Here is a 27,960-nt window from a genome sequence, read left to right on the forward strand (position 1 = left end):
TCCAACTGCAGGACTCTGCCTCACACTGGGGATTGTTTAACCAGCAGCTCAAGTGCTTACATTAGTGTACCGCAGCAGAAAGAGGTGGCAGAGCACATGGTAGGTTTTAAGCTCGATATAACCGGACGGATAATTCACAACGTGATTTGCTGAACTTTTTTTTGCAGTTTTATGTAGCACGGATTCGACCCGAAAATATTGGAGCGCTAAACATGGACACCAGTTACATTACACAAGATCATAACTCCTTTGTTTTTTAGGCATGGAAGATTAAATAATTTTCCTAGAAGCGGAGGATATGCCTGAAAAGTTAAGGACATGAGGGCCCTGACCCATTTCAATATCCATTGCTTATATCCTTACAAAACGTAAGCAGCAGGTAAAAAGACCACATCCCTGCACACAGAGCGCAGTACACATTTTGTTCAATCCACACTTTGCAGTACCTCCAGGATTGATGCACTATTGTTGCAAGCCCAGGGAAAACAAAGCAAACAAAAAAAGCGCTTCTCTGGCAAACTCTGAAAAAGTGGTGCTATTGTGTTTGTGTGTGAATAAAATCAATCTGGCCAGTTTGCTGCCACCCTGTTACTTTATTTAGTTATTTGGCATATTTTTAACCTTTTAATCCAGATGCTGCACTTTGGAATTTAAATACGACATTTCCAGCAAAAATGTTTCTCTTATTTGGATCCATTTCACAGGGGAGCAAATAATCTCGAAGTCAGGGTTTTCAGTATTGAGAAGAGAAAGGTTTCTATTCTCGTCTAGTGGCAGGATAGTAAATGGCCATAATTGTCTTTTTACCCCAAAGGGTGGTGTATATCGAGGGTCTGCATCCAGAGACCTATGTGATGGGAGATAGACACATCATTTTGTACTTTGGTAGACAGTACAAGCAAGGGTCAAGGGCTAAGCACTGTCTGTGCGCTTGCGCCATATCATGCAAACAGTCCTATCATAAATGGAACCACCGAGTCCTTCAATTGAAATGGCAGCATGCTGCTGTGTGTGGTTTTCTCCTGGGGGCAAAGAAGGAGATTCTTTCGTTGAGGTGTTGGGGTCCGGTGTTGTGGAGGGCGCTTTGTAGGCGTGTGTGAGCAGCTTGAAGGTCACTCTCCTTTTGACGGGGAGCCAGTAGAGGTGCTGGGTAATGTGGTCTTGTTGTGGGATGCTGAGGACGAGTCTGGCTGCAGTGTTCTGGACAGTCTTGTGAAGTAGGGATTTGTTGATTCCGGCATAGAGAGCGTTCCTGTAGTCCAGCCTGTTGGTGATGAGTGCATGTGTGACGGTCTTCCTGGATTCAGGGTGGATCCATTTGTCTTGCAGAGTATGCAGAGGGTGTATGTAAATAAGTACACATATACATAGAGGTTTTTATTTTAGCACAAAATTGTTCATGGCTCAAGATTCTTTTTATATCGTAGGAGTAATGGCAGAAGCAGGAGCAAAAAAAAGACTTTCTAAAAAACGAGGTCCATACCACAAACATTTAATATTGGTAAGTGATTTAGAATGTTTGAATGGGTGTAGGTGTGCCTTTGAATAGTAGAATGACATTGCAGGAATTGTATGAGTGATCATAATATTGGATTTTTCTGGCTACATTTCGGGTTCTGGGAGGGGCTACATCAATTCTACTATTTGGATTACTGTTTAGCACTCTAACGAATTTTAACACTACCTTTTTAACTGTGTATATTTTATGAAGTCATTGAATTTTATTGCTTGTTTTATTGATGTTTTTATGGCATTTGATTGCCGAAATAAAGTTTTTAGGAATGAATGAATAGTAAAACTCAGTCCAGCATTGGTGAAACATGCAGAGGACATAGAGTAATCCCACAGACAGATTTGTGTATTGTTGCATTCCTAGAAGCTGGGTGAGACGCAAACTGGAGAGGGAAGAGTTAGGCTTCACCTGTACACTTCCAAGGGTGCTCTTTGATTTAGTGCCAGGTCACCATAACGGGACCTGGGCACATCTTAGGAAGGAGATGAGACTGATAAGAGAATCATAAAAAACAGGGCTCTCTAGCCCAACCTTTTGAAGCACATATATCATAGTGCCTGACACCCAGTTATGAACGCTAGTCACTCCCTTTGGCCTGTGAGAGACTCAGCGCCTGCTGAGTGTGGCTGCTTGGTGTGCACCAGATTCACTTGGACTTGGCTGCAGCAGTCGGGATCCCCTGCAGAAGGGGCGCACTCAGGAACTTCAGATGCTTCACCCTTCACCCTACCTGGATGGGAGCTCTAAACATTCAATAAAAATTAGAACATTGGAATGTTGGGCGCTCCACAATAAATTCTCTGGTTCTATTTTTTTAAAATAAATCTTTTTATTGTAACAGCGCAGAATTACGTCTTTACATCATCAATATTACAAACACGCTTAAGCAGTACCACCCCTCCCCCCCCCAGAGTGTTGCCAAAGGGCCTTGCAGGGCCGCTGTCCTCCTTATCTCCTGGTATGCTGTTCCCGTCAGATAATTTCTGCTTGATTCATGGGAAGGGTTGTGTCAACCACCGGAGGCAGGGACTCCCCGATATATATTCCATTTATCCCAAAAATTTCCACCACTGTTTTGGGCAAAATGTTTTGGCCACTTCATATTTGTTCTCTAGCCGTTCAAATGACATCATCTCTCTACCCGTGTGGAGGTCTCACAACCTGGAAATCCCGATTAGGTCCCACTGAGTGAAGTCTTTTCTGATGCCTGAGGCCCCCAATTGCTTTGAACCCCAAAGTGGTTGTGTCTTTGGTGAGCTTGTTTTTCCACCCTAGTTTAGAGAGAGTCACATGCCGTTGCCGGACCATCACCTCTGTGGGACCCTCTAGTGTGAGTTTTCGTGGATCAGTGTAAAGTGCGTGGAGATACCCTCTCAGCTGCAGCACCAGCCTCTCCATCTGGTCCGCTGGTAATGTTAACGGTTGATCAACCCATTGATTAACGTTTGCTAATTGCGCTGCCCTATAATACGTCTGGATGTGTGGCAATGCGATCCCTCCATCATACCAACCACGGGTCAGCTTACTGAGTCCAATCCTCGGTGGGCCACCGTCCCACAGCAGGGAATGCACCTCACTGTTTATTGAGTTGAATTATGAGTCTTGAACTTGGAAAGGCGTATTATGCAATACATATACAAATCTCGGCAGGGCCATCATTTTATGTATGTCTCTTTTTAAATAAGACCATTATCCACAGTATTCTAAAAGCCTATAAACCTTTTTCGACGATTTGTACTGTGTGTCAAGAGCCATCTCCCTTATTATAGAACTCTGGTTAGTATAACCCCCAGCAACAGCCTATATTATATTGAAGCACTATTAAGGATAATCTAAATGTACAAAAAATGGGATAAATATATCTATTAGTCCTGATCTTGTTAGACTTATTAATTTTGACCTCCAGCACAGTTTGGAAGATATACTTTTATAAGCGTGTTTCTTTATTTTATAGGAATCAATGGAAACAACAAAAATGATAACACCAATTTTAGGTATCCTAGATAAAAATATCATACGTTCCAATGCAATTGGTGATAAACCAGGTGTACAGGATGAATGTAGTCAATCAGAAAAGACAGGTAAAAACATTTTTAATGACATTGTATAGTTTATTGTTAATTGTGCGTGTTCCAGTGTAATTGCTCTCAATGAGAATACATTGACCTGCCATGCTCTCTATGCTCCTTTACAAATTATGCTACTACAGAAAGCTTGTACACATAGGCATCTACGAAAACCTTTCTCCTCAGGGTACGATGTTAAAGAAAGTGGTTTTGAGACAAATGATTTGCACCATAACAGCTCCCTCTTTGCAACCAATGCTTTTTCACCAAACAGACATTGCCCTTCACGTCAAGTGTGAGGGGTTAAATGATTACAAATCTAAAGGAAAGATCAAGGTAGAACTATATTATCACATCCCACCCTGTTACCTCATCAGACAACTTTATTCTGTGTTAACTGACATCCCCATGGATGGTGTGTTAATAAGTGAATGGATTTTCTGTACTGCACAATACTTCATTTAGGGAATGTTAATAAACTTATTTCTAATAGGCTTCAATGCATGTTTTCTTTTTTTTATGCACAGATCCTAAAGAGTTAGAAACTGAAGTAGTCTCATCCTTTACTATGGAATATAATTTACGTACTCCAACATATGATTTTGATGAAGAGGCTTATGAGGAATTACACACATCTGGGCATCAGAATGAATATGCAGATGAAAGAGAAAATAATTTTGATCCAGAAGACAATGAAATCGGTTTTGAAGCACAAGACTTTACAGAGAATGTTGTAAACAATATAACTATTGTAAATGAGGGCGAAATTAATAATTCTAAAAGTCATGAAATCCAAGAAGACAATTTTTTATTTAAAGGTTCACGACACACTGTGCAAGCTGTCCTACTGCTTATCATTTGCTTTGCGGTTAGATTTAGAATTTCTGATGAGGCATTAGGGGCACTACTGGACTTAATCTGCTGCATTTTACCAGTGCCTAATAAAATGATTAACTCGTTATTCAAACTTAAGATGTTTATAAAAAAATACATCACTATTCCTAAGATAAGAAACTACTGTTCCTCTTGCTATGAAAGCATCAGCGATAATGAAAAGATATGCACTAACACCCATTGTCTAAAGGATCTTACAGAGCCTGGTGCTGTTGCATTTTTTGTCCAACATTCCATAATTGAACAGCTAAATACTATGTTTAAGAGGAGAGATTTTACGGAGGAAGTGAGAACCCACAGATATGAACACTACAAACAGAATGGAAACTCTGTAATAGGTGATGTTTATGATGGAATTAGATATAAAAACCTGTTTGATGAGGGGATATTAAGTAATGAAAACAATATCTCTTTTGTTCTGAACACAGATGGAGTGAACATTTTTAAAAGTAGTAAACTAAGTATGTGGCCTGTGTATTTGATGATTAATGAGCTCTCCATAACAAAATGCAAAGCAAAAGGAAACATGCTTGTCTATGGAATTTGGATTGGGCAAAGAAAGCCATATATGTGGACATACCTACATCCTTTAACTGAGGAATTGAGTCAGTTGGAAAATGGAGTTATGTTTACAGATCATACAGGCTCTGTTTTTGTATGTCGTGCTGCACTACTTTCATGTACTTGTGATCTACCAGCTCGTTGTTTGGTTACCAACAGTAAGCAGTTCGATGGGAAATTTAGCTATTGGTCCTGTTTACAGCCAGGCATGACTTCAAGATCTGGAATGGGGCATTGTCATGTTTTTCCTTACAATGATGATGATCCTAAAGGACCACCGCGAACAACAGAAAATCTGAAGAATGATATAAATGAAACATTAGCTAAAATACAACAGGGTGAACATGAATATTCAGTTCGTGGTGTGAAAGGCCCTTTCGGGTTTCTGTTCCTTTCCCTTTTCCCATGTATTAAGGGATTTCGTTTAGATTATATGCATGGGGTCTGCGCTGGTGTAATGAAACTAATGCTCACATTATGGTTCGGGAAGCAATATGAGAAGTCATGCTTTTCAGCACACTCTTACAGAGAACTTGTTAGCAAGAGATTACAGGCGATCAAGCCTCCACTTAACATATCAAGACCTCCTCGTAGCCTTGAAGATGTCCATTTATGGAAATCCTCTGAATACAGAAACTTCTTGCTCTTCTGGGGAATTCCAGTACTAGCTGATGTATTACCCAATCAGTTATTTATACATTTTTGCCTCTTCTCAAAAGGAATATATTTACTAGATAAAGAAAGTCTAACATTTTCAGAAATCGACCGAGCAGAGACTTGCTTGCTCACCTTTGTCAAATTTTTTGGAGACCTGTATGATCAGAGGTTCATGACTATGAATATTCATCAGTTAGTGCATCTTTCAGACTGTGTACGTCACAATGGCCCACTCTTTTCAAATAACTGTTTTCATTTTGAAGACCTAAATGGCTACATAGTGTCCCACATCTCTGGAACACAAAATGTAGAAATGCAAATCCTAAATACTGTGACATTAATTCAGATGATACCATTACTAAAAGCAACCTATAATATTGATAGCGAGATAGAAAATGCAGTCAATAGACTTATGGATCCATCGATACGTGTGGAGAGAATGGAGATAATTGATGGGTGCTTTCAAATGGGGAAAGTGACTATAAAAGATTTAACAAATGATGAGTTCCTGGCAGCGCAAAAAAGATTATCTGTATACTTCGAAAGGAAAGTAGCATCATATGATAAAATTAGTTTAAGGAAGGGTTATTGCTATGTGTATGCAGCAAACTACAACAAACTAGTCAGACGGGACCAAAGTACAATAAAATATTTAGATAATTCACAAATGCAGTTTGGAAAAGTGTTGAAATTTATCCAGGTCACAGACATAAATAGAAAAACTCACAACTTGGCACTATTAAATCCGATGCCTTGTATAAACACATATTCCAGTGACTGCAATGTCCATCAAGTTAATCCAAGTTGGAACCAGATAATTGCAGTGTATATTTCGGAAATACTAGGAAGTTGCTGCTTTGTTTGTACCACAAAATTGTCATTTGTATGCGAATTTCCAAATCACTATGAGAGAGATTAGTGGATGCTGTTGTATTAGCAGTACTACAACATGATATAGGAGCCACTTTCTCTAAGTAGTGGATTGAACTACATTGTCTGTTATGTAACACAGTATGTGGTCACCTGGATTCTCTCTATTGTTTAATGGAAAGTTATGTACTTGATTCTAAGATTGACCTTGTGATACGTATCCCTACCAAAATCTACTTGCCTAGATGTTTAAAAGGTCTATACCATACATTTCGGCAGGTTTGAAAACTGATCTGGGGGTACTCCACCCTGTAATTACTAGGAAATGTTATATTCACATCACTTTTAACTGCAACCCGGCCTCTCCCCCACTGTAAACAAGTAATTACCAGGGCACCCGTAAGGCTGTGTGTTTACTTTTACAAAATGTTTTTATAAGTACATTTTAAGTACATTTTAAATACATTTTAAATGTTGTGTAAAAGCTAGATTTTGCCACATCTATCCATAGGAAATTCACACTGTTGTGTACTATTATCAATAAGAAAATTAAATTTCTGCTAACCATTTAGTTTAAAGAGTTTTCATTGACAAATAAAGGTGGGCTATGCGTCTCAGTCATATGTGGAGATTGTTCATTGTGTTACTGATAAAAACCCATATACTTTTACTTTATTGTAATCTTTGGACTGTTGAAAATAAACCATAGTCATATGAACAAATGGTCATAAGTGCTGGGATACTTTGACCATTAATTCATACTAATATATTAATGGAGGAAGTTGTAAGATCCTCCGACCTATACATGTGTAACTAAGCATCTGCTAGTGCACCTGTTTATTTGTTAATAATGTGATATATTATTAACCTAGCCATACCGCTCGGTTTCGCTTTAACAGTTTGGACACAAAATGCTTTGGACATCTTTTTAATATTTAATGGTTCACAATTCTGCTACGATTCAGAAGCTTGAGTAGAATGTTAATAGTGGTCCAGTGGTATTCAAATTGTTTGTATTCACTAAATGTTCTGCATTGTAAATGAGGACTATATGATTAGCAAATAAGTATTTGCTTAGTATTCTGTTAGTGTTCAAGAAATATCACTTACATATCAGTAGTCTTCATGCACTAGCCTTCCCAAAAAGAATACCACTGAATACTAAAATAAGCATAAAATAGTCTTCGAATGCTATAAAAAGACAGGTTAACCACTAAATGTAGTATTCGACTTCGGTAAGGGAGTATTCAACACTGCACGCAGAAACAAGAAATGTCAATAGACATTCAACCACACACCCCAAAGCTAGCCTATGTCTTTGGGTATCACTCCATGCTCGCACATGTACATCTGTATGCTTCAGCAAAAAAACAGCAGCAGCCCCAAGAGGAACCACCTACCTATCAAACTTAACCATTTTAAAATGATCACAACTTGAAATCTCGGTATAGAATAAAGAAAGCACACTATTAAACACATGTATTCGCTATTGCATTTGAAGCAGAAATCCAAAGCTTTAATCTTCTGGCAACAACGTTCAAGCCATCTAGCTATCTACTTGCTTAGTTATTTGGTGAGCATCTTAATCAATGTTTGCGTTTATGGTCCAAAATATATTTATGTCATTTAAGGTTGTGCAAAGCTTTTCATTTATGAAATGTCCGGAATTCTTGATAATATCTTAGTTCATACCTACAGTTTGTGACATTTTCTACCTCTGGGTCTTCATGTTACACTAGAGAGATATGCTCTCTGTTTCAATAGTTTCCAAAGTAAAATGCTTGCCGAAACCCAACAACTAAGTCCATTGATGCTAATTTCAAGATTTATGTGACTTTTAATAAGAAAGTCAGCCATCTTGTACTGGATCCAAACTTCACTTGTAGATTGTGCCAGTTGGGAATGGTTAATGAAAGATGCCTACATTTGATAGAAAATAGTAACTATTCACCATTCTGTTCTAATCAAAGTTATTCCACAGTAAAAATATCTTGCATTATAGGTAAAGCTGTACAAAGATAATTTATACGGACCTGACAGAGAAGGTGTGTTAGGTGGAGATAGATAAGACAAGTGTCATTATGAATCTGAATGTTAATTGAAGCAATATTGTGCATGATTGGCTTAAGATACTTGGCAAGCACATTTAGTAGTATTAATGATTACATTAATATCCATGGAAACCTAAACATGGCTATAGCAGAGTCATTGGTGCTTAAGATTACTTTTCTGTGCCCCATTCCACTGGGACGTTAGCAATAGGCTTCGCTTTCGCAATAGAACCTCATGATGAATTTGTTAAAAGAAACTGAGTATTTCAAGAAATTTAATAAGACAAGCAGTACTAGTGAAAGGCTGGCATCATTGTTGTCGCTCCCAGAATTCTAAACGCTGAGTGGGTAGCAATATAAAAGAGTGACTTGCAAGGCAAAATTATATGAGGGGTTCACCTCTTGCCCCTAAAATTGACAAGAAGGGCAATTGAGCAGTTCAATAACTGTTAGTGATTTTAGCTGGCATCATTGAATTAGTGCACTTTATTAAATACTGTATTAAATACTGTGCAAGGAAGGTAAACCTTTGCTGGAAAGACTAATGGCGCAGTAGTACTAAATAATATGTTAAAAGTAAAGTTTCAAGGAAGAGAATTGGAACTCACACTCTGTTTCTAAGTGGCTCCAGTGTTTTGGGAGGAGTACAAATCTGTGGTATTGAGGGACTCTTCTGACTTATAATGGATTAGAGTATTAATCTTGAACTGTGTCCAGTACCTTGCCATACACTGTCCCTTTGCATCCTTGATTAATCAGGTGTTTACATGACCAGAAGAAAGGATGTATTTGACGTTTACCACATGCCTTTTCAATACGTTCACTGTACTTGACCTAAGATGGATATATAATGAAACCTAGTATTGTGAGTATCCATCAGCTTCTATGGTGTTTCAGGAGACTATCGAGCGTAGGCAAATGGTCACTGGCCTTTGGAACGTAAAGAAAACCTTATCAGCAGTTGTAGAGATCACAGACACCTGCAGCATGTTGATATTTACAGTGTCTTTTGGTCACCATTTGAATTCTTTTCAATTTGTATTCTGCCATTCTGCTCAGAATTCATAGTTCATATGTGATTTGTCTTGGCCTGACTCCTCTACAATATGGCATTGTTTGAATTCTGGTATACAATATGTCCTTGCCAATGGTTTATCTGCCTAAACACTTTGATTTGATCCTTGAATTTTTAACTGGACTTTCCTGGTAGCATGTGACAAACTAGGTTTATTGTAACAATTATGTCTATGAAACACCAACACAAACATATGAACAATACTTACACACCTTGTTAAATTAAAGATGTCATAAAAAATGATAATATAGATATTTAACAGCATCTAAAATGCAATGTAGCTCAGTTGTCACATCAAAAAAATACAAATTGATTAAAAGACCAAGAGCAGAGGATCATGTCAAGGCACTACATTTTTTTAACTAGGTGTTTTAATATTTGTTTCCAGATAGCCTTAGACAACAAGCAATGGCTTAACACATGAATTCAACTGCATTTAATAAGCATGAGAAATACCCCTTATTCATATGCACCATATCTCAAAGTTCAGGCATAGAAAACATACGGTGCCAGAACCCCTTTTACAGGGCCACGGGGCACGCTGGTGTTCCTGGTCCCAACCGGGGTAGCTGAGGCCCTTTACTAATGATTTCCTGGGGTCTGACCTAATATGGATCCTGAGCAACTGGGCCAAGTACCCCTTATGCACCTGACTCTCAGTGGTAGCTGTGGTTCAGCAGTCGGGGGAAAGTGTTGATACAGGTAAGTAAACACAACTCAAAGTCAAAAAGCACAAAGTAATGACAAATGAATGCCGAGTCAAATACTTATTGTTATAGCCAAAAGACGTATTTATGTCTAACTTGATGCATAAAAATCAATAATACGACATTCAGGAGCAATAACACATTCCCTTTGAGGTCAGGGCTCTAGTGTTACTCTGGCATGCCCAGGTCCCGCCTGCTCTTGGTAACGTTTTTGGGGTTATTCCCCATTCACTGCTGTCCACTTCTGCGAATGCTCCCTAGTAGTCTTTACTCAAAAGTCCACTCTGACTCTTAGGAAGTAGTCAAAAGTGTCTGTGGTGCTTGAGCACAAACAGCAGCTAGCACCCTGGGGCCCTGTAGACCCTTATCAAGTCCTATTGTACCAGAACCGAGGAAGCATTCAGCGTCTCAGTGCATGCCCCCAATAGCGGGCACTCACATTGCTCCAGTCTTACTTGATCATGCTGGTCTGCACAAAGGAAAGACCGCAACACCTGGCAGGCGCAGGATCTCTAAGAGCTTGCTCGGCCAGCTTCAGCAGTGATCAGAGGGAATCCAGCGCTTCTTCCTCCAAGGTATGTTCAATGTTCCCTAGCGGGCCCAGTGAGGTCAATGCACTCACGGTTTCCTCCTCTGTCAATTAAATTCTCCTTTATTTGATCTTAGAAAAATATCATAAAAGTACAGAATAAAAATAATACACAAAAATATATGTACAAAATACATTATCACAGTATTAAAATCTCAGACACTACAATTCATGATCCTTAAAACAGCTAAAATACTTTTTTCATCTAATCTTCATAGATTTTCTGCTTAAAACGACCATTTAAAAAAAGCAACAAACATTAAAACAAATTTCAGGGCTTTTTAACAACTGAAGATAAATTAAGGCCATCCTATATTGTTGACAAGCAGGCTTAATCACTATTTGGCTTATTTACAAGCTCCTTGAGCGCCCCAGTGGGTCATTTTGCTGCCCCACATTTTCAAGGACAGGAAAAGCCACCCTGGGTGAAATACTCCAACAATCCATGCTTAACAATTTTTTTGGTAGATTTGGTGATCATATCTGGGGCGCTAAACACTTCTGGCCGGCCAATACCGCCCATAGTTTTACAAATATATCTCAGGCAAGGTAAAGTAGAGCCCCACACTCCAAAAGGTAATTAGTACTGTCGGCCCCTCCTGGTATACAAGATTACCGCAGTACCTTACACAAGGTGTTGTCCCTTTCTGCAAGGGTAGTCCACACCACAGTGGCCCCTGCTCGCATACAGGGTTGCCACTAGACCCTTTTTGACATTGTCTATTTCCACAGTGGCCCCTCCTGGTCTATGAGGTCATCTCAACAGTGCAGTATGGGCTTTATGCTCCCTGCATGGCGCTTTGCTTATGACAATCTTCATGCAGACCTCTCCTGTCATAAGAAGGTCAGTGTCCAGTTTCATGAACATGGGCAGAGACCTGTTAGGTGCAGCATCTCCTCATACTTCGCACAGGGAGTTCTCTCAACAGGCCCCTGCATCGGACCTCCCTCCCTTCAATGTTCTCCTCTCCCTAACAGTGCGCACTTGTCATGGCAAGCAGGCAGGTGCTGGTGCCCCAGGCTCCACATGGGGTGTTCTTATTTTCTTTGGGTGATATCCCCTCACCCAGCATGGAGACTAGCAGACCGTGCCCCCAGTCCTGGTTGTGGTGACTTGGGCACTAGGCCCATATGCTGGACAAATGACCACATGTACACATGGTATGCCATACTGGTAACTGACCCAGGGTATGTGTGCCCAGCACCTTTTTATTAGCACGGTCACCTGACCAGTGATGCCTCTGATGGGTGGGTGTAAAGTGGGGTTACAGCACAAGGCTGATCACTAGAACATGTACAGCAGGACGCTACATCCCTCCCAAACCTTATTGGAAATGAAACACACAAAAGTCAAACCTATGGAAAACAAACAACAAATGCACAGCACCATTGAGCCTCTTCAGACCACCTCCTGGGCAGTGCTGGAGCTCTGGCCCTCACGGTCAGGAGGCTTTAGTCTACTTCGGCAATGTTGTTCAGACCAGCCTGTTCTCACGGTGTTGGATACTATTTACACAATTCAATCAATCAATCACGACATTTGTATAGCGCGCTGCATACCCGTGAGGGTCTCAAGGCACTGGGGAGAGGGAGGGGGGAGGTGCTGCTATTGCTACTGATCGAAGAGCCAGGTCTTGAGATGTCATCTGAAGGCTAGCAGGTCCTGGGTCTGACGCAGGTCTGTGGGGAGAGTGTTCCAGGTCTTGGCGGTGAGGTAGGAGAAGGATCTGCCACTGGCGGTGGTTTTCCAGATGCGTGGAACTGTGGCGAGGTTGGCAGACCGGAGGCTGCGGGCGGGGGTGTAAAAGCTGAGTCGGTCGTTGAGGTATGCTGGTCCGGCGTTGTGTAGGACTTTGTGTGCGTGGATGAGGAGTTTGAAGGAGATCCTCTTGTTGACGGGGAGACAGTGCAGGCCTCTCAGGTGGGGTGTGATGTGGCTGCGTCGGGGGACGTCAAGGATCAGTCATGCCGAGGCGTTCTGGATGCGTTGCAGCCGTCTCAGGAGCTTGGTTGTTGTTCCTGCATAGAGGGCGTTGCCGTAGTCCAGTCTGCTGGTGACGAGGGCCTGGGTGATGGTTTTTCTCGTGTCGGAGGGGATCCAATTGAAGATCTTGCGGAGCATTCGGAGGGTGGTGAAGCAGGACGCGGAGATGGCGTTGACTTGCTTGGTCATGGAGAGGGAGGAGTCGAGGATGACCCCCAGGTTGCGTGCTTGGTCGGTGGGTTCTGGGGCTGTTCCTAGCGATGTTTGCCACCAGGAGTCGTCCCAGGCTGATGGGGTCGGGCCGAGGATGATGACCTCCGTTTTGTCTGAGTTCAGATTTAGCCTGCTGTCCTTCATCCATTTGGCGACGGCCTTCATTCCTTTGCGGAGGTTGGTTTTGGCGGAGTGGGGGTCTTCGGTGAGGGATATGATCAGCTGGATGTCATCGGCATAGGAGATGATGTTGAGGCTGTGTTGTCGTGCGACGCAGGCGAGTGGTGCCATGTAGATGTTGAACAGCGTCGGGCTGAGGGAAGATCCCTGTCGGACGCCGCAGATGATCTCGGTGGTCTTGGATTGGAAGGGTGGGAGGAGGACGCTCTGGGTTCTACCGGAGATGAAGGATGTGGTCCAGGCCAGGGCCTTCTCCTGGATTCTGGCGTCGTGGAGGCGTGTTGCTATGGTGCGGTGGCAGACCATGTCGAAGGCTGCTGAGACGTCCAGGAGGATGAGGGCGTGTAGGAAGGTGGATATCTGACTATGGTTACCCCCAAATTTTTGCCTAGTGTCTAGCTGGTTTTTCGACTTAGTTGGCCTGAGATCCTGCCATTCAGGACCTCAGCCCATCTGCTCTCTCTTTAAAATGGACTCCATGTACCCTAGGTGCATAACCAATTGGAAGTGGATCACCCTGTAAGCCCCTGTACCAGTGTACACTAGGTACCCAGGGCATTGGTGTATCTGAGGCCTGCCAGGGGCTGAAGCATGTATTATGCCACCCCTGGCCTGGCCTGGCCTAACAAATTTGACACAACTGGCTGATCACTCAGCTGGGGTAAGTTGGTGTAACCACCTCTTACTTAGGTGTAGTATACCTATACCTAACCTTAAATGGGACACATGTTAACCTATAAGTCACTCCTATGGCAGGCCTTAACAATCCTGAAGGCAGAGTGCTTGGTTCCATGTGAGATGGTGCTCTGGCATGAGCTGAGCCTGTCTGCAGTGGTCGGAACAACTTCCTTCTACTGTTTCCAGATATCGTCATACCATATACTCTTAAGTGCATTATGAACCTCGCGGTTAAATGCTATCTTTGGTTTGGCTTTATCAAAACATGTCGAGTAAGGTGTCATACGAATTGGAATACTAACCCCTCCCCAATTCTGGCGACGGGGTTAGCATTCCACCCTTCTAGAGGGACACGACATGTACAGTACCTGAAACCCGGGTAAAATCAGACATAGCCTCAGCTCCACAAAATGGATGCTGCCACCACAGACACAAGTCTGCCCTCCTGCTGCTGGGAGTCCTTCCATCTTGGGAGGTGTGGACAAAGGGTTTCCTGCCAGGGGAGGTGCGTGCACCACCCCAGACAGGATTTTGTGTATTGGTCAGGTAGGGCTTGAAAGAAACCAGACATGCCTGAGGCTCACAAGGAGCCTCGGTGCATATGCCAGTTCAATCCGGTCCTGGGGCACACCAGTCCCGGGCCTGGGGCGAGCTGGACAAAGGATTGGGGGTGTAACCACCCCCCTTCCTGGTCCCACCCTTAGGGAGGGACCTAGCAGGTAGTCCGGCCCCTAGAATCCGCTTAAAGGTAGGAGCTGTGTCCTAAGACTTCAGACATCCTGGAATCAACTTAACTACAAGAAGAAGACGGGAACTTCGACGCTCTGCCGCACAGAGGATTGAAGCCAATCTCCCCTGTGGTCAGGGAGTGACCACCTTGCTAATACAAGCACCATCCAGCGAATCAACGTCTGCTTTGCCGCCGCCTCCCGCCGGAGCCCGAGCCCAGAGACTGACAAGACCTGGACCTCCAGACCTCTCACCACCCGATCCACAGTCCCTGAAAAGAAGGAACCCGTGGAGGCACCGAGACACGTGAAGCCAGCCATCTTGAAAAGACCACGACAAGCTGCAAGCGCAACAACCGAGGCTCCCTCCAAGTTGTGCTTTGGGATCTGAGAAGCCCAACCCTCGAGCAGCATCTGCACCAAAGGTGAGCCCTCCAGCATCTCCACGATCTGCGTGGGGCCCTTCTGCATTTTGCCACTCAACGCGCCTAACCGGTTGCTGGCCCGCTGGCTAGTGGACATCTTGGCGACGAACTTCAAGAAATACACCGCTGGTCTGGTTGCTCCAGAATGGCCCTTGCTCCCCTCCAAAGGAGCAATCCCTCTGACCTTGCTGGTCAGAACCATCAGCTTATTTCGTTTTCCACAACAATTGCTTTTGCCAAGGCTTGTTTGCTTTGATCAAGTCGCTGACACCGCCGACAGTGAGAGCCTGCGTGGGACAGCTCGTGAACCAACTCCTGGATGTCGTCGACCTTCAGGGACCACGTGGCTGCAGAGACAAGCTGCACCTTTCTTCCTGTTTGCACCCGACATCGCCTGGTACCCACCTGGTGCCACGCTGGTCACTGGCTAGTGACTGTGAACACTGTCCCCTCTGCTTACAGATCTTCTACAACTCCAATCCTCTCTTGGATCCACCGCATCTCTTCTGGGCCGACCGCCTGCAGCATCTTTGACTACAGGCTCCATTGAACAGATAGAAGAAACCCGACGCACTTCGAGACCTATGCACCCGCTTCCTGTGGGTGAGGTAAAGCTGGCACTCCGGTGCCCAAGTGTAGAGTATCATCTCTAGGGTCTGTGTTTCCAATCTTGAGTTCATAGTCCATCCGGAAGATCCTTTTTGCAGTAACTTTGTAACTTTTACACACCCATTGAAAACCTATGGGAGCTCGCGTGTGACTATTTGCTCTGCACACGCAACCCGTGGACCTCCTGGTCACTAACTGAAGTTAGCTCCTTGTAGGCCCAGCGATTCTAGAGGCCCTAGGCCTTTTCCCTTTTCTGTTCGTGGTACTTATACCACTATTTTAGTATATGGTTTGAGCGGCCACCAGGGCCTATCCATATAAAGTGCAACTTCTGTGTATTCTAACGTATTCTTGTTTAACGATTTGTGCTCCTGTGCTCATAAAGAGTCTAGGGGTTACTTTGAGAAATAAATCCATATATATTTTCAATATATATCTGTGTGGTGTCCTTTCATTGGTATAAAAGGGGGTTACATTTGGTAAAACAGCCTGCTTAACACGTTTCACGAGTTTAGCCTCAAAGACTGCTTAGCCTACGCTACCACTAGGGCAGCTAGTCCGAAAAGGTTGACTTACAACCACACCATAAGGGTTGCTTGGCATGGTACAAGGTGGTCACTTTAACTAGTGAACATCATATACCAGGCCAACTTCTCACATTGGTGAGCAGCGGTTGGATTTGAGCTTGCTGTGTTTTACCATTGTAATCTCTTGGGTACCAATTGAAAGATCACATAGGTACCTGTAGGTACATATAAAACAAGATAGATTTACTTAAGTTCTACTGAACTTAGTTGTTGTAGAGAAAAGGGAGTAGCACACCCTGACTACAACTACTAGATAGGTTTAGTAGGTAAACGCAAGTGTAGGTAGATTGCAACACATCCACCCACACTTAAGAGCAATGGAGGGGGCAGAGGGGTCCAAGGTACCCATCTCTGTCGATAGTGACCCCCAGAGGGCACCAACTCTCTTTGCTACCCTTAATCAAAATGAGCTCAGGCAGTTGGCAAATATCAGGGGCCTTAAACAGCCCAATAACCCTACTTCTGCTGAACTCAGGGAGCTTTTACAAGCTGATGAAGATCAGAGAGCTCTCAAGAAAGCCTCCCAGTTAGGCCCCTTAGGGACTGGAACAGGAGGCCCCCCTTCTGAAGATGCTACTGAGGTACTGTTAAATGGTAGCGGCAGTCACAGTCGATAACCTTTCAAGTATTGCCCGGCGGTAATCGCCTCTTATACCATTCGATGCTAAACCAACAAAGAGGCAGGCACCAGAGACTGGAAGGCAGGAAACAAAGTTTTATTCTCTCCGGAGGAGAACACATCAGATCAGACAGCAAGGTATCGTCACGAGGTGCTCTAACTGCATCCCTGAGGCCTGGCCTCTTATACACAGGTTTATGACTTTATTGCAGGTTTATCACACATGGCACATTCTTGAGATTGTCTTGATACAAGAAAGAACATCCTCGGGATCCCCACTTCGAGCTCGTTCCCACACATATCTTCAGTGGAAGTCCCCACCCCACCCACAGTAGGGGATGGCTATCACACAGCTGGACATTCCGCCAATTCGCGGGGGTGTGTGCAACCGGTCGGGTCTCAGGGGGTGGGGGCCTTGATCTGCTGTAATCCCTTTGATGTGGGGTGTTTTCCTTACAGTAGGGGCAATAAACTGCATCCGCAGGGCTAGGTGATGGCCTGGGATCGGTTCGGACAATCGGGCGCGGAGGAAGGGGGTTATCAGAAAGGATGTGATGAATACAGGCCCCAGCTAGGCCCGCAGGACACAAGGGTTCGCTCTCCTGTAATGGAATCTATAAGGAAGTTGGCACGGAAACTGCAAAGTACAAAGACAGCATTTATTAACCCTTAAGGGTGGTCCTACAATCCACACAACACTCCTCAGTATTGCATAGAGTAGCACAAAGAACTTGCGTACACAGTCCCCTTTTATACACAACAGAGGGGCTCATAAGTGGGTGGATACAACATGAGGCTGAAGAACATCACCATTTATGGTCATTTTCGATACTGAATCAATATGTGGGCGGAGCTAACACACTCCTTGAGCCCGCGAAAACATGGTCAAGCAAGGCTAACTGATAACAGATGCGGTCAAGTCTGGGCATGTGCCAGATGGACAAAGGAGCTATTTATAGACTGTTACTAGGCAGATTACAAGAGCAACTAACACAGAGGTTGGACTCTTCTCGTGGGGAACACGTGGAAGCATGACAATACAAAATGGAGTCCGAACTTCGGTCAACATAACAGAGAAAACATGATCTATAAGAGGGGAATTAATGTCTTTAGTAAATGCTTAATCACATCGTTGTTTCACTTTACAACAGACGACCCTTTCAGCATTTACTGAAGACATCCGGCTTGTTAGAATAATCATCATATATATCAATTATCATCATCTCTTCTACTTCCTTAGCTAAACGTTTCTGATAAGTGACATTGGCAATAGCTTTCTTATCGGGGATACAAAATGATACACATAATGAGCAGAGTAAAGGACCACACTGAACGCAGATACAGCATGAAAACAGAACCGCTACAATAATGCAGAGACCAGTTAGAACCTTCCATCCCCAGGCAGTAATTAACGCCCAAAACCATCCAGAAAAGGACCAAGTGCCATTTTCCGTATGGATCTCAGCTGCAATCTTATGCAGTTTATTGATGGCATTATAAACTGATGGCGTATGATCAGGAATAAACACACAACAGCTACTTCCAATAATTTTACATGCTCCTCCTCTGTCAGCTAGCATAACATCTAATACCATACGATTCTGCAATGCAACAATTCTAGTGATCTGTAATTCCTCCGTAAGATTCCCAAGAGCAGCAGCAGTCTGATTTGTCACAGCTTCTACCACTCTTGTTAATCTTCGGATCTTCCTACTGTTCAGGGCAGCTCCAACAAAGAAAAACAGTCCCAAGTTAAAATCAATATACTGTTGCAGACTGGTGTCAGTCTGATCTACATCATCAATCGATAAAGTACGTTTATACCTATTTACAGTCACATTATTTAATAATTTCAAATCCTTATGATAAGATGCGGGAGCTAAGAATACTGGAGGTAATAGAAATGATACATAGCATACCCCAGACCACCAAGCCGGCAGACGGTAATAACCTTTATTTCCACACACAAAGTACGTATTATGGGAGGCTAAGAAGGTACTATTGTTCAACCCATCAATATTCAAAACAGTAATGCAATCACTAACACCAACAGGAATAAAACCCACACTCTGGACACACAGGTCCGCTTGAGCTTGTGCTACTTGAATTACAAACTTGTCCTTTCCCACAGTGTCTCTTGTGTTCGTAAAGATGTAGGGAATGGATTCATTGTCTGGTCGGTACTCTTCCCACTCCCAAATTGTCCCATTCGCTTGTGGATACCCATTTTTGTCTTGATGGCATTCTTTATTGAGTCTGAAGAGCAATCGTCCCACTGTTGGTTTCCGAGTAGCAAAAAGCAAGGTATACCATGCTCTACAAGAGCCATTATGAGAGAAAGGAAATGGTATAAATGGCGTTCCTCCTTTCTTCTGATGAGCTGGCATCATCCCACATATCCAACAGTTCGTAGCATTCGTAGCAACGTGGGTATGATGCAGCATCTGGATGAAAGTGTTATTCAAGTAAGATTGTCGATGCTTCAATTCTTGATACGGTAATGTATAAAAGTAGTGCTCCTCAGGCACCGGAGTTGTCAACACAAGAATCTTCCGAGCGGGAATTACATCCTCCACGAACCATGTGGTTATCCCAACAATGGCTACTGTCAACATGAACCCTAATGCGCAAAGTATTTTCTTTTTCTCCATATCAAAGCAAAAATAAAACCCAATATCTTCCTGAAACTAGAAGTCTGTCAGAACTCTTCCCCTTAGGCAGCGGTTGATTTCTTCACCAGCGGGCCAAGACGGGTGTCACTACACTAATGCAGGGCTGATCCCCCCCCCTTGCCTCATCGGCTCTCCGTTTCACTAACCCAAGGGCCGTTCTGACAGTATGTCCTGGTACTGGAAAACTCACTTCCTTGGTCGAAGATGATATCGCCTTCCTCCAGGAGTCGCGTGGTCCGGAAAGAGCTCCTCAGTGGCGTTTGGCTCCGCAGCACGGCCTGTCTCTGCAGCCAAGATTTCTCGTTGATCGGTCAGCACGGCAGGTTCCACCAATCCGGGCGGCACCTTCCTACAGTGCAGAGAGTGGATCCAATTCTTTCGGTTGGAGACTCGCACAGCCGTCCTCGTTGCGAGGAGGACCTGCTCAGGGCCCACCCATCTCGGTTCCAAGCTGTTCGTCCTGTCGAAAACTTTCACCATGACATGGTCACCAGGCCGGAGACCATGTCCTTCACCGGTAGACCGATCAGGGAGCGCCTCTCGGACCTGTTGATGAATAGAAACCAAGTTATCCGTTAACTGTGCCAGATAATCGTTCATCATTACACAAGGTACATCATACACAGCCTTAGGTTTTGGTGGACCCCAAATATTCATTGGGCGTCCAAAAACAATTTCGTAAGGTGTAAGGCCAGTTCGAGAGTGTGGTACCGATCTAATTGACAATAACGCCAGTGGCAGAGCGTCTGGCCAAGTCAAAGACGTCGAAGCTTGAATTTTGGCGATCTTCAGCTTCAGTGTACCATTATACTTCTCAACTAGGCCTGCAGACTGAGGGTGAAACACGGCGTGGAACTTCTGAGTGATGCCTAGACCCTTCAAGACATACTTTATAACGTCCGCTACAAAGTGAGGGCCATTATCGCTCCACAGAAGTCTACAAACACCATATCGGGGGAAAAACTCCTTCAGCAGCAGCTTCGCAGTAGTCATCGCAGTATTGTCTTTCGTAGGGTACGCTTCAACCCATTTGCTGAAAGCGCAGACCACTACTAGAACATACTTCAGATTATTACAGCGCTCAAGCTGGATGTAATCCATCTGCAGAACCTCAAAGGGTGCAGTGGGTGTCACAAATCCTCCTGCTGGAGTTCGAGTACCCTTTCCTGGGTTGTACCTCAGGCAGATCATACAGGTCTGCACCACCCTCTTCGCTGTGCTAGCAATCTCTGGATGCTCCCAGACTTGGGTAAGCAATTTCACAATTGCGGAAGCTCCAACATGTGCTAGCCCATGTGCCATCTGAACCATAGGCTGTACAAAAGCCGTAGGTAATTTCCATCTATCCATCTGCTTATTTCTCCAGCAACCCTCATCATCCAATTCTCCCTCAGTAGCCCATTGTTCCCGCTCTTTGTCAGAAGCGGTCCTTTGCATTTCTCGCACTTCCTCCTTCGCATCATGCCATCTTTCCACCTGTGACTTCACTACATACACGGCAGTAGTACCGGGCTGCATCGCAGTTTCCCGTGCTACTCGATCTGCCAACGCATTCCCTTCTCCAACTTTGTCAACTACTTTCCTATGGGCGCTACACTTAATGATAGTGTTAGAGTCGGGGATCTCTGGTTGGCGCAAGGTTGCCCTTGTGTCAAGCAGGAACCCTCTCCTCCACGTCAGGGCGCAGGATAACCCCTCGCGAATGACCCTTGCTCACCCTCTAGGTGCGTGGCGTGAGCAGCCAAGGCGATTCCTCAGGCGTTGTTGGTTAAGCACTTACAATCGTACACACAGTAAATACATTAATCCCCCCAGAAACGGACACCAGACTTGGATATATATAAAAATACGCTTCTTTATGTAAAAATAAGGTATATATATCTCAACAGACTTATCACAAGACCAATAACGTTTTCGCTAGGCCACCGGGTTATACGGCAGGCAAATGTTCTGGGCTCGTAGCTTCAAATGGATAGTTCGTAGTCTCTTTTACTTGTAGTTCCAGTACTCACAGAGATCGGTTCCTGCGAACGGGGAAATAAGGCGTTGCGGGCCCCGAGCCCGATACTGGACTTCTTTCGTGATTAGGAGAGTCGGCACAGGTCGGTGCGACTCTCAACTTCGGGAAGTGTTCTTGGGTCCTCAATCAGCAGGTGTGGGCCAGTAGGCAGGCGCGGCCCGCGACCCTTTAGCACGGCGGTGCAGGAGGGTCTCCACAGCGGGGGCGGCGCGGCCTGAGATGTCCGGGGATAGCGAAGCGGGGTCGCAGGGCACGGTCAGTGCAGCTGGACGACCCGGCGTAGATCACAGTCGTCGGACGGCTTCCGGCGGGAGGGGTGATAGCGCGGTCAGCGCGCTCCAGTAGCAGGCGGTGACAGGGATGCAGGCGGCCTGGCCCGGGGACAGAGAGCGGCTCGGGACGGAGCGAGGCTCTCACGGGTTTGAGGCAGGCGAGCTTCTGAGTGTCACGGCCCTAGGAGGGGCGATGAGGGGCGCAGTCTCTTTTCCAGCGGGATGCCCACACGGCTCGAATTGGAGGACGAGCAAGAAGCACAGAGAACCCACTGTTCCTGGGGTTCAGTTCAGGGGGCAAGCTCAGATCAAGCCCTTGGAGAATGTTCAGGCACAAAGTAGCAAAGTCTTTTCAGTAAGTCTCTTCCTCTCCTTTCTCAGCAAGGCAAGCAGCAGGCCAGCTCCTCCGGCGTCTTCTTCTCCTTCTAGTCGGGCAGAGGTTCTTTGTGGTAAACAGGATTCTGATTTCTTAGGAGCCAGGCTCCTACTTTTATACCATGATTCTTTTGTTCTTTAGCGCCAGGGGGCCTGGGCCTGGCTCAGTCCAGTTCTGGAGCACTTTGTTATGGTGACTCTGCTCTTTCCTTTCAGCAGCAGGGCAGAGACATCAGCCGCCCCACAGGGGGTGGCGCCGGCTTTGTGGTGGCAGAGCCCAGGTCTATTCAAGAGTCAAGGTGTACTCCTCCCACCCATCCAGGTGTAATCTCTCTACCCACCACCTGGCAGCCAACCTGTCTCTGGGGATCCCCCCACCCTGCTCCTACTGTTGCTAGGCAGAACACACACACACACAGCAGAGGCGGACTGAGATGGTCAGGTCAGTAAATACTAACTTTCTAAAAGTAGTATTTACAAACCCAGGATATTAAAATAAACTTGACTACAAGAAGTATTTTATTATTCTGAGTTCAGGCATACTAAACTTGACACTTCTACCATGCTCTCTGAGTCCACTGGGGTCACAGCGTTGGCGTGATCCCGGCAGCCCATTCTGGCCTACGGAGAGCAGGTAGCCTTCAATAGTGAAGAACGGAAAGGGCTGTAATTCACTACTAAGACATGCCACACACACCAGGGCATGTCTTACCTTATGCCTACAATGCACCCTGCCCTTGGGCCTACCAGAGGGGTGGCTAATATGTAGGTAAGGGAAGGTTTAGGGACTGGCAAGTGGGGGCACTTGCGTAGTCAGCGCGACGGTCCCGGACCGCGCACAGGGTCTGCGGTGGCAGCCCCTAGACATATTTTACAAGGCCGCTTCTGTGGGTGGCGCAACCAGCGCTGCAAGCCCACCAGCGGCATTGGCATTCACGAGCCCTGGCACTCCTGGTGCACTTTACTGGGGACTGACAGTGAATCCAATAAACCAATCATGGACATCAATTACAGGTACACTTTACCTAGGGAGCACTTGCACTGCGGCACGGATTAGCCGTGGCGCAGTGCCCCGAGCGGACAACACCAGCAAAACAATCGAGGCACACCATCAAAAAAGTGGAAGGGAAACTCACGCCAAGGTGCCAGGTCTAACACGTGTCCCCTCCAGCTGAAATGTGGGGAGAACTACCCTTGCCCAGGGGGTTCCTCGTCACTAAGGCGGAAATACCTGGACAGACCGTCAGCGTTGGCGTGATCTGTACCAGGACGGTGTTCCACCGTAAAGTCCATACCCTGTAGGGAGATGGACCACCTCAACAGCTTCGGGTTTTCACCCCTCATTTGCATCAACCATCTGAGGGGCCTGTGGTCCGTCTGAACCCGGAAGTGAGACCCAAACAAGTAGGGTCTTAGCTTCTTCAGCGCCCAGACCACAGCAAATGCTTCTCGCTCAATTGCACTCCACCTACTTTCCCGTGGAAGTAACCTCCTACTGATGAAGGCTACGGGTTGGTCCCAGCCCTCCTCAGTCATCTGTGAGAGAACAGCCCCTACACCATGCTCTGAAGCGTCTGTCTGGACTAGGAATTCCTTGGAGAAGTCAGGGGCCAAGAGCACGGGCGCCGTGCACATGGCCGTCTTCAGGGTGTCGAAAGCTTTCTGACAGGTGTCAGTCCAAATCACGTTCCTGGGCTGCTTCTTCGAAGTCAGCTCTGTCAAGGGGGCAACGATCGTTCCATAGCCCTTGACAAACCTCCTGTAGTACCCAGTGAGCCCCAGGAAGGCCCTCACTGCGGTCTGCGTCTTGGGGGGTTCCCAAGCCAGGATGGTTTCAATTTTGGGTTGCAAGGGTGCCACCTTGCCACTCCCCACTTGGTGTCCCAAGTACACCACGGAACCCTGCCCGATCTGGCACTTGCTTGCCTTGATCGTGAGGCCTGCTCGGCGCAGCGCCATCAACACTTCCCAGAGGTGGCGCAGGTGTTCAGGCCAGGTGGCACTGAACACGGCGATGTCATCCAGGTAGGCGGCACTGAACGCATCCAGCCCAACCAGTACCTGGTTGACCAACCTCTGAAAGGTGGCAGGGGCATTCTTCATCCCAAATGGCATGACTCGGAACTGGAAGTGCCCATCTGGTGTAGAGAATGCTGACCTCTCTTTGGCCCCATCGGTCAAGGCGATCTGCCAGTACCCAGACGTTAAATCAAACGTACTGAGGAACCGGGCAGCCCCCAGCCGATCAATGAGCTCATCAGCTCTGGGGATGGGGTGCGCGTCAGTCTTCGTGACTGAATTGAGTCCTCTGTAGTCCACACAGAACCGGAGTTCAGGTGTGGCTCCCGGCGCAGCAGCCTTTGGGACCAAGACCACGGGGCTGGACCAAGGACTGCTGGAGGACTCAACCACCCCTAGCGCAAGCATTTTGGAGACCTCCTCCTTAATGCAAGCTCTGACCCTGTCAGTTACCCTGTAAGCCTTGTGCTTCACAGGTAAGCTGTCTCCTGTGTCCACATCATGGACGCACCAATCTGTGACACCAGGAATCAGGGAGAATCGGTCGGAAAATTGTCCCAGCAAGTGGCGGCAATCTTCCTGTTGTTCGGGCGTCAGGGTGGGTGAGAGGTTAACTCCATCCACTGACCCATCTTTCTCAGAGGCCACTAAGAGGTCAGGAAGGGGCTCGGTCTCCTCTTCCATTCCATCATCAGTGGCCAGCAGCATGCCCACTTCGGTCCTCTCTAAGTGGGGCTTAAGGCGGTTAACATGTAGGACCCTCAAAGGGTTCCTGGGAGTCTGCATGTTCACCAAGTAGGTGATAGGACTTTTGCGCTCCACAACCTCAAATGGACCTGTCCACTTATCCTGAAGTGCACACGGCTCCACTGGGGCCAAGACCCACACCTTTTGTCCAGGTTGAAGCTCTACCAGAGTGGCATTCCGGTCGTACCACCGCTTCATCTCCTCCTGGCTGGCTTCCAGATTTGCCTCAGCAAGTTGCCTGAAACGCCGAGTCTGGTTTCGGAAGGCCAGCATGTAACTATATACATTCTGGGGAGGTTTCCTGGGAGATTGCTCCCAGCCTTCTTTTACCAAACTCAGAGGTCCTCTTACCGGGTGACCATACAGAAGCTCAAAGGGGCTGAACCCTAGAGACTTCTGTGGCACCTCTCGGTAAGCGAAGAGCAGGCATGGCAAGAGGACGTCCCACTTACGCCTCATTGGACCGTCCAGGCCCATGATCATGCCTTTGAGGGTTCGGTTGAATCTCTCAACCAACCCATTTCCTTGGGGGTGGTAAGGAGTGGTGAACTTGTAAGTTACCCCACACTCCTTCCACAGGGATTTCATATATGTGGATATGAAATTGGTCCCCCTGTCGCTCACCACCTCTAGAGGGAATCCCACTCGGGAGAAAATTCCCATCAGTGCCCGTCCCACCACGGGGGCCGTCACTGTCCTCAGAGGGATGGCTTCAGGGTACCGGGTGGCATGGTCCACCAAGACCAGGATGAACCTGTTGCCCAGGGCTGTCTTGGGATCCAGAGGCCCCACAATATCAATACCCACTCGTTGGAATGGCGTACCGACCACAGGGAAAGGTTGCAGAGGAGCCTTGTGCTTCCCTCCGCTCTTACCACTTGCCTGGCAAGTCTGACAGGTTCTGCAGTAGGAATCGGAATTCTTATGCATTTGGTGCCAGTAAAAGTGGGTGACAAGCCTGTCATAGGTCTTGTCCATCCCCAAATGTCCTGCTAACGGCACATCATGAGCCAGCCCCAGTAGGAAGGTTCTGAACTTCTGGGGTACCACCAGCACACGGGCTGACCCAGGTTCAGCAGCCTTAGGCTCGGAATACAGGAGGTCACTCTCCCAGTACACGTAGTGTGTTTTGGCCTAAACACCATTGGCCTGGTCTGCAGCCTGTTGCCGCATACCCACGAGAGAAGGGCATTCTTTCTGCTCCCTGCAGAATTCCTCCCTGGAGGGACCTCCTTCTTGCTGCCAATGGGTCAGCTCAGGCAAGTCTCCCAGTTCGGCGATCTGTTCCCCGGTAGGCTCCAGAGCATCCCCCTCCGGGTCTGCTTCCTCCTGGGCCGTGGGAACTTCGGGGGCCGGTTTCCCGCGCCTCCTGCGCCTTCTCCCTAAGGCCGGTTCCTGGACCTCTCCCTCAGGCTCCAGGACCCTCTCAACACCCCTACTGGCTGCCATGGACCGGGTGGTCACGCACGCCCAGTCGGGTAGACCCACCATCCTCAGATGCGTGGTCTTCTCCACCTTTTCCCAAGGGGAGCTCTCCAGGTCGTTCCCTAGCAGACAATCTACAGGCATGTCAGTTCTCACAGCGACTTGTAGAGTACCAGAGACCTCCCCCCACTCAAAGGGAACTTGAGCCATTGGACAACGACTCTCTACGTTGTCAGCATTGACAACCCTACAGTAGGCATTGGGTACAATTTGCTCTTGAGACACCAGGTGTTGCCTCACCGAAGTCACGCTGGCTCCTGTATCTCTAAGAGCCTCAACCTTCTTTCCATTGATGGTCACTACTTGCCCATATTTCTTAGTGTTAGAGGGCAGATAGGTTACAGGGACCATCTCACTGTCTCCTAGCGAGACTAGGGTCATCTGCCCGGGACCCCCACCCTCCTGGACTGCTACTTCCTCCCCAAAGTTAACACTAGCTACTTGCCGGGGTGGAGCACCAGTGGGTGCGGTCTTACCAAACAGGCGACACTTAGGATCAGAGGCAATGTGACCCGGATCACCACACTTATAACAATTGAAGGGCCCCTTTGGAACAGGTCTACCTGTCGGGGCCCCGTTCTGCTGCGGGGGTGGGGGAGGCTGAGAACCCTTCTGCTGGTTCCCTTGGGGATTACTTTGGGGGCCTTTTTGGAACCCTTTCTGTTTACCCCTGTCCCCCCCACTCTTCTGCTGGGGACCCTGCCCACCTTTGGCGGAGTCTCCCACTTGACCCTTGTGGACCCTGGTGCTGAGCCAGCGGTCCGCCTCCTCAGCAAGCTTCCTCGGGTTGGACAGCTTGCTATCAATCAGGTGCTGGCGTAGCTCAGGAAAACATTGACTGGACAAGTGCTCCCATGCAATTAAATCAAGCAGCCCTTGATAATCATTCGCTTTGCTACCCTTCACCCAACCATCCAGCGCTCTGCAGAAAAAGGTCACATATTCTACATACGTACTCTCAGGGATCTTCTTCGTCTCCCTGAACCGCTGTCTATATAGCTCCGGAGTTAACCCATACCTGGTCATTAAAGCTTCCTTCATATGGGGGTATGAGGTTTGGAGATCTAAGGGTAAATCTAACAGTGTGTCACGCCCTTCAGCAAGGAACCTTCCCCACAACCCCACTCCCCAGTCTTTCTCAGGGACCCGGTGTGAGGACATGGCCACCTCGTAGGCCCTAAACCACTGCCCTATGTCATCCTTTCTGAAATACTCCTTTACTACATCTTTGGGGATGTACACCTTGGACTCTACCTGCGCTGGTGGAGTGCTGCCACCAGAAGGAGCGGTGTCCAAACTTTTCGCCTTCAGCTCCAACTCCTTCAATCTGATATCATGATCCATTTGGCGTTGTTGTGCCTCCA

The 27,960-nt window shown here is 46.5% G+C and overlaps 1 protein-coding gene across 1 annotated transcript in view; it reads left to right on the forward strand.

Moving 5' to 3' along the window:
• Positions 1-1,431: 1,431 nt before the first annotated feature.
• The window catches only part of LOC146860345 (uncharacterized), a 98,410-nt gene continuing 71,881 nt past the window's right edge, over positions 1,432-27,960 (forward strand). The window contains exons 1-3 of the mRNA XM_085646150.1: positions 1,432-1,501; positions 3,468-3,594; positions 4,107-6,329. Of these exons, the coding sequence (XP_085502276.1) occupies positions 1,433-1,501; positions 3,468-3,594; positions 4,107-6,329 (2,419 nt within the window). The 5' untranslated portion in view covers position 1,432. The remainder of the gene's footprint in view (positions 1,502-3,467; positions 3,595-4,106; positions 6,330-27,960) is intronic.

This window comes from Triturus cristatus, chromosome 3_1 (assembly GCF_964204655.1).
Source record: "Triturus cristatus chromosome 3_1, aTriCri1.1, whole genome shotgun sequence".
Classification (NCBI taxonomy): Eukaryota; Metazoa; Chordata; class Amphibia; order Caudata; family Salamandridae; genus Triturus; species Triturus cristatus.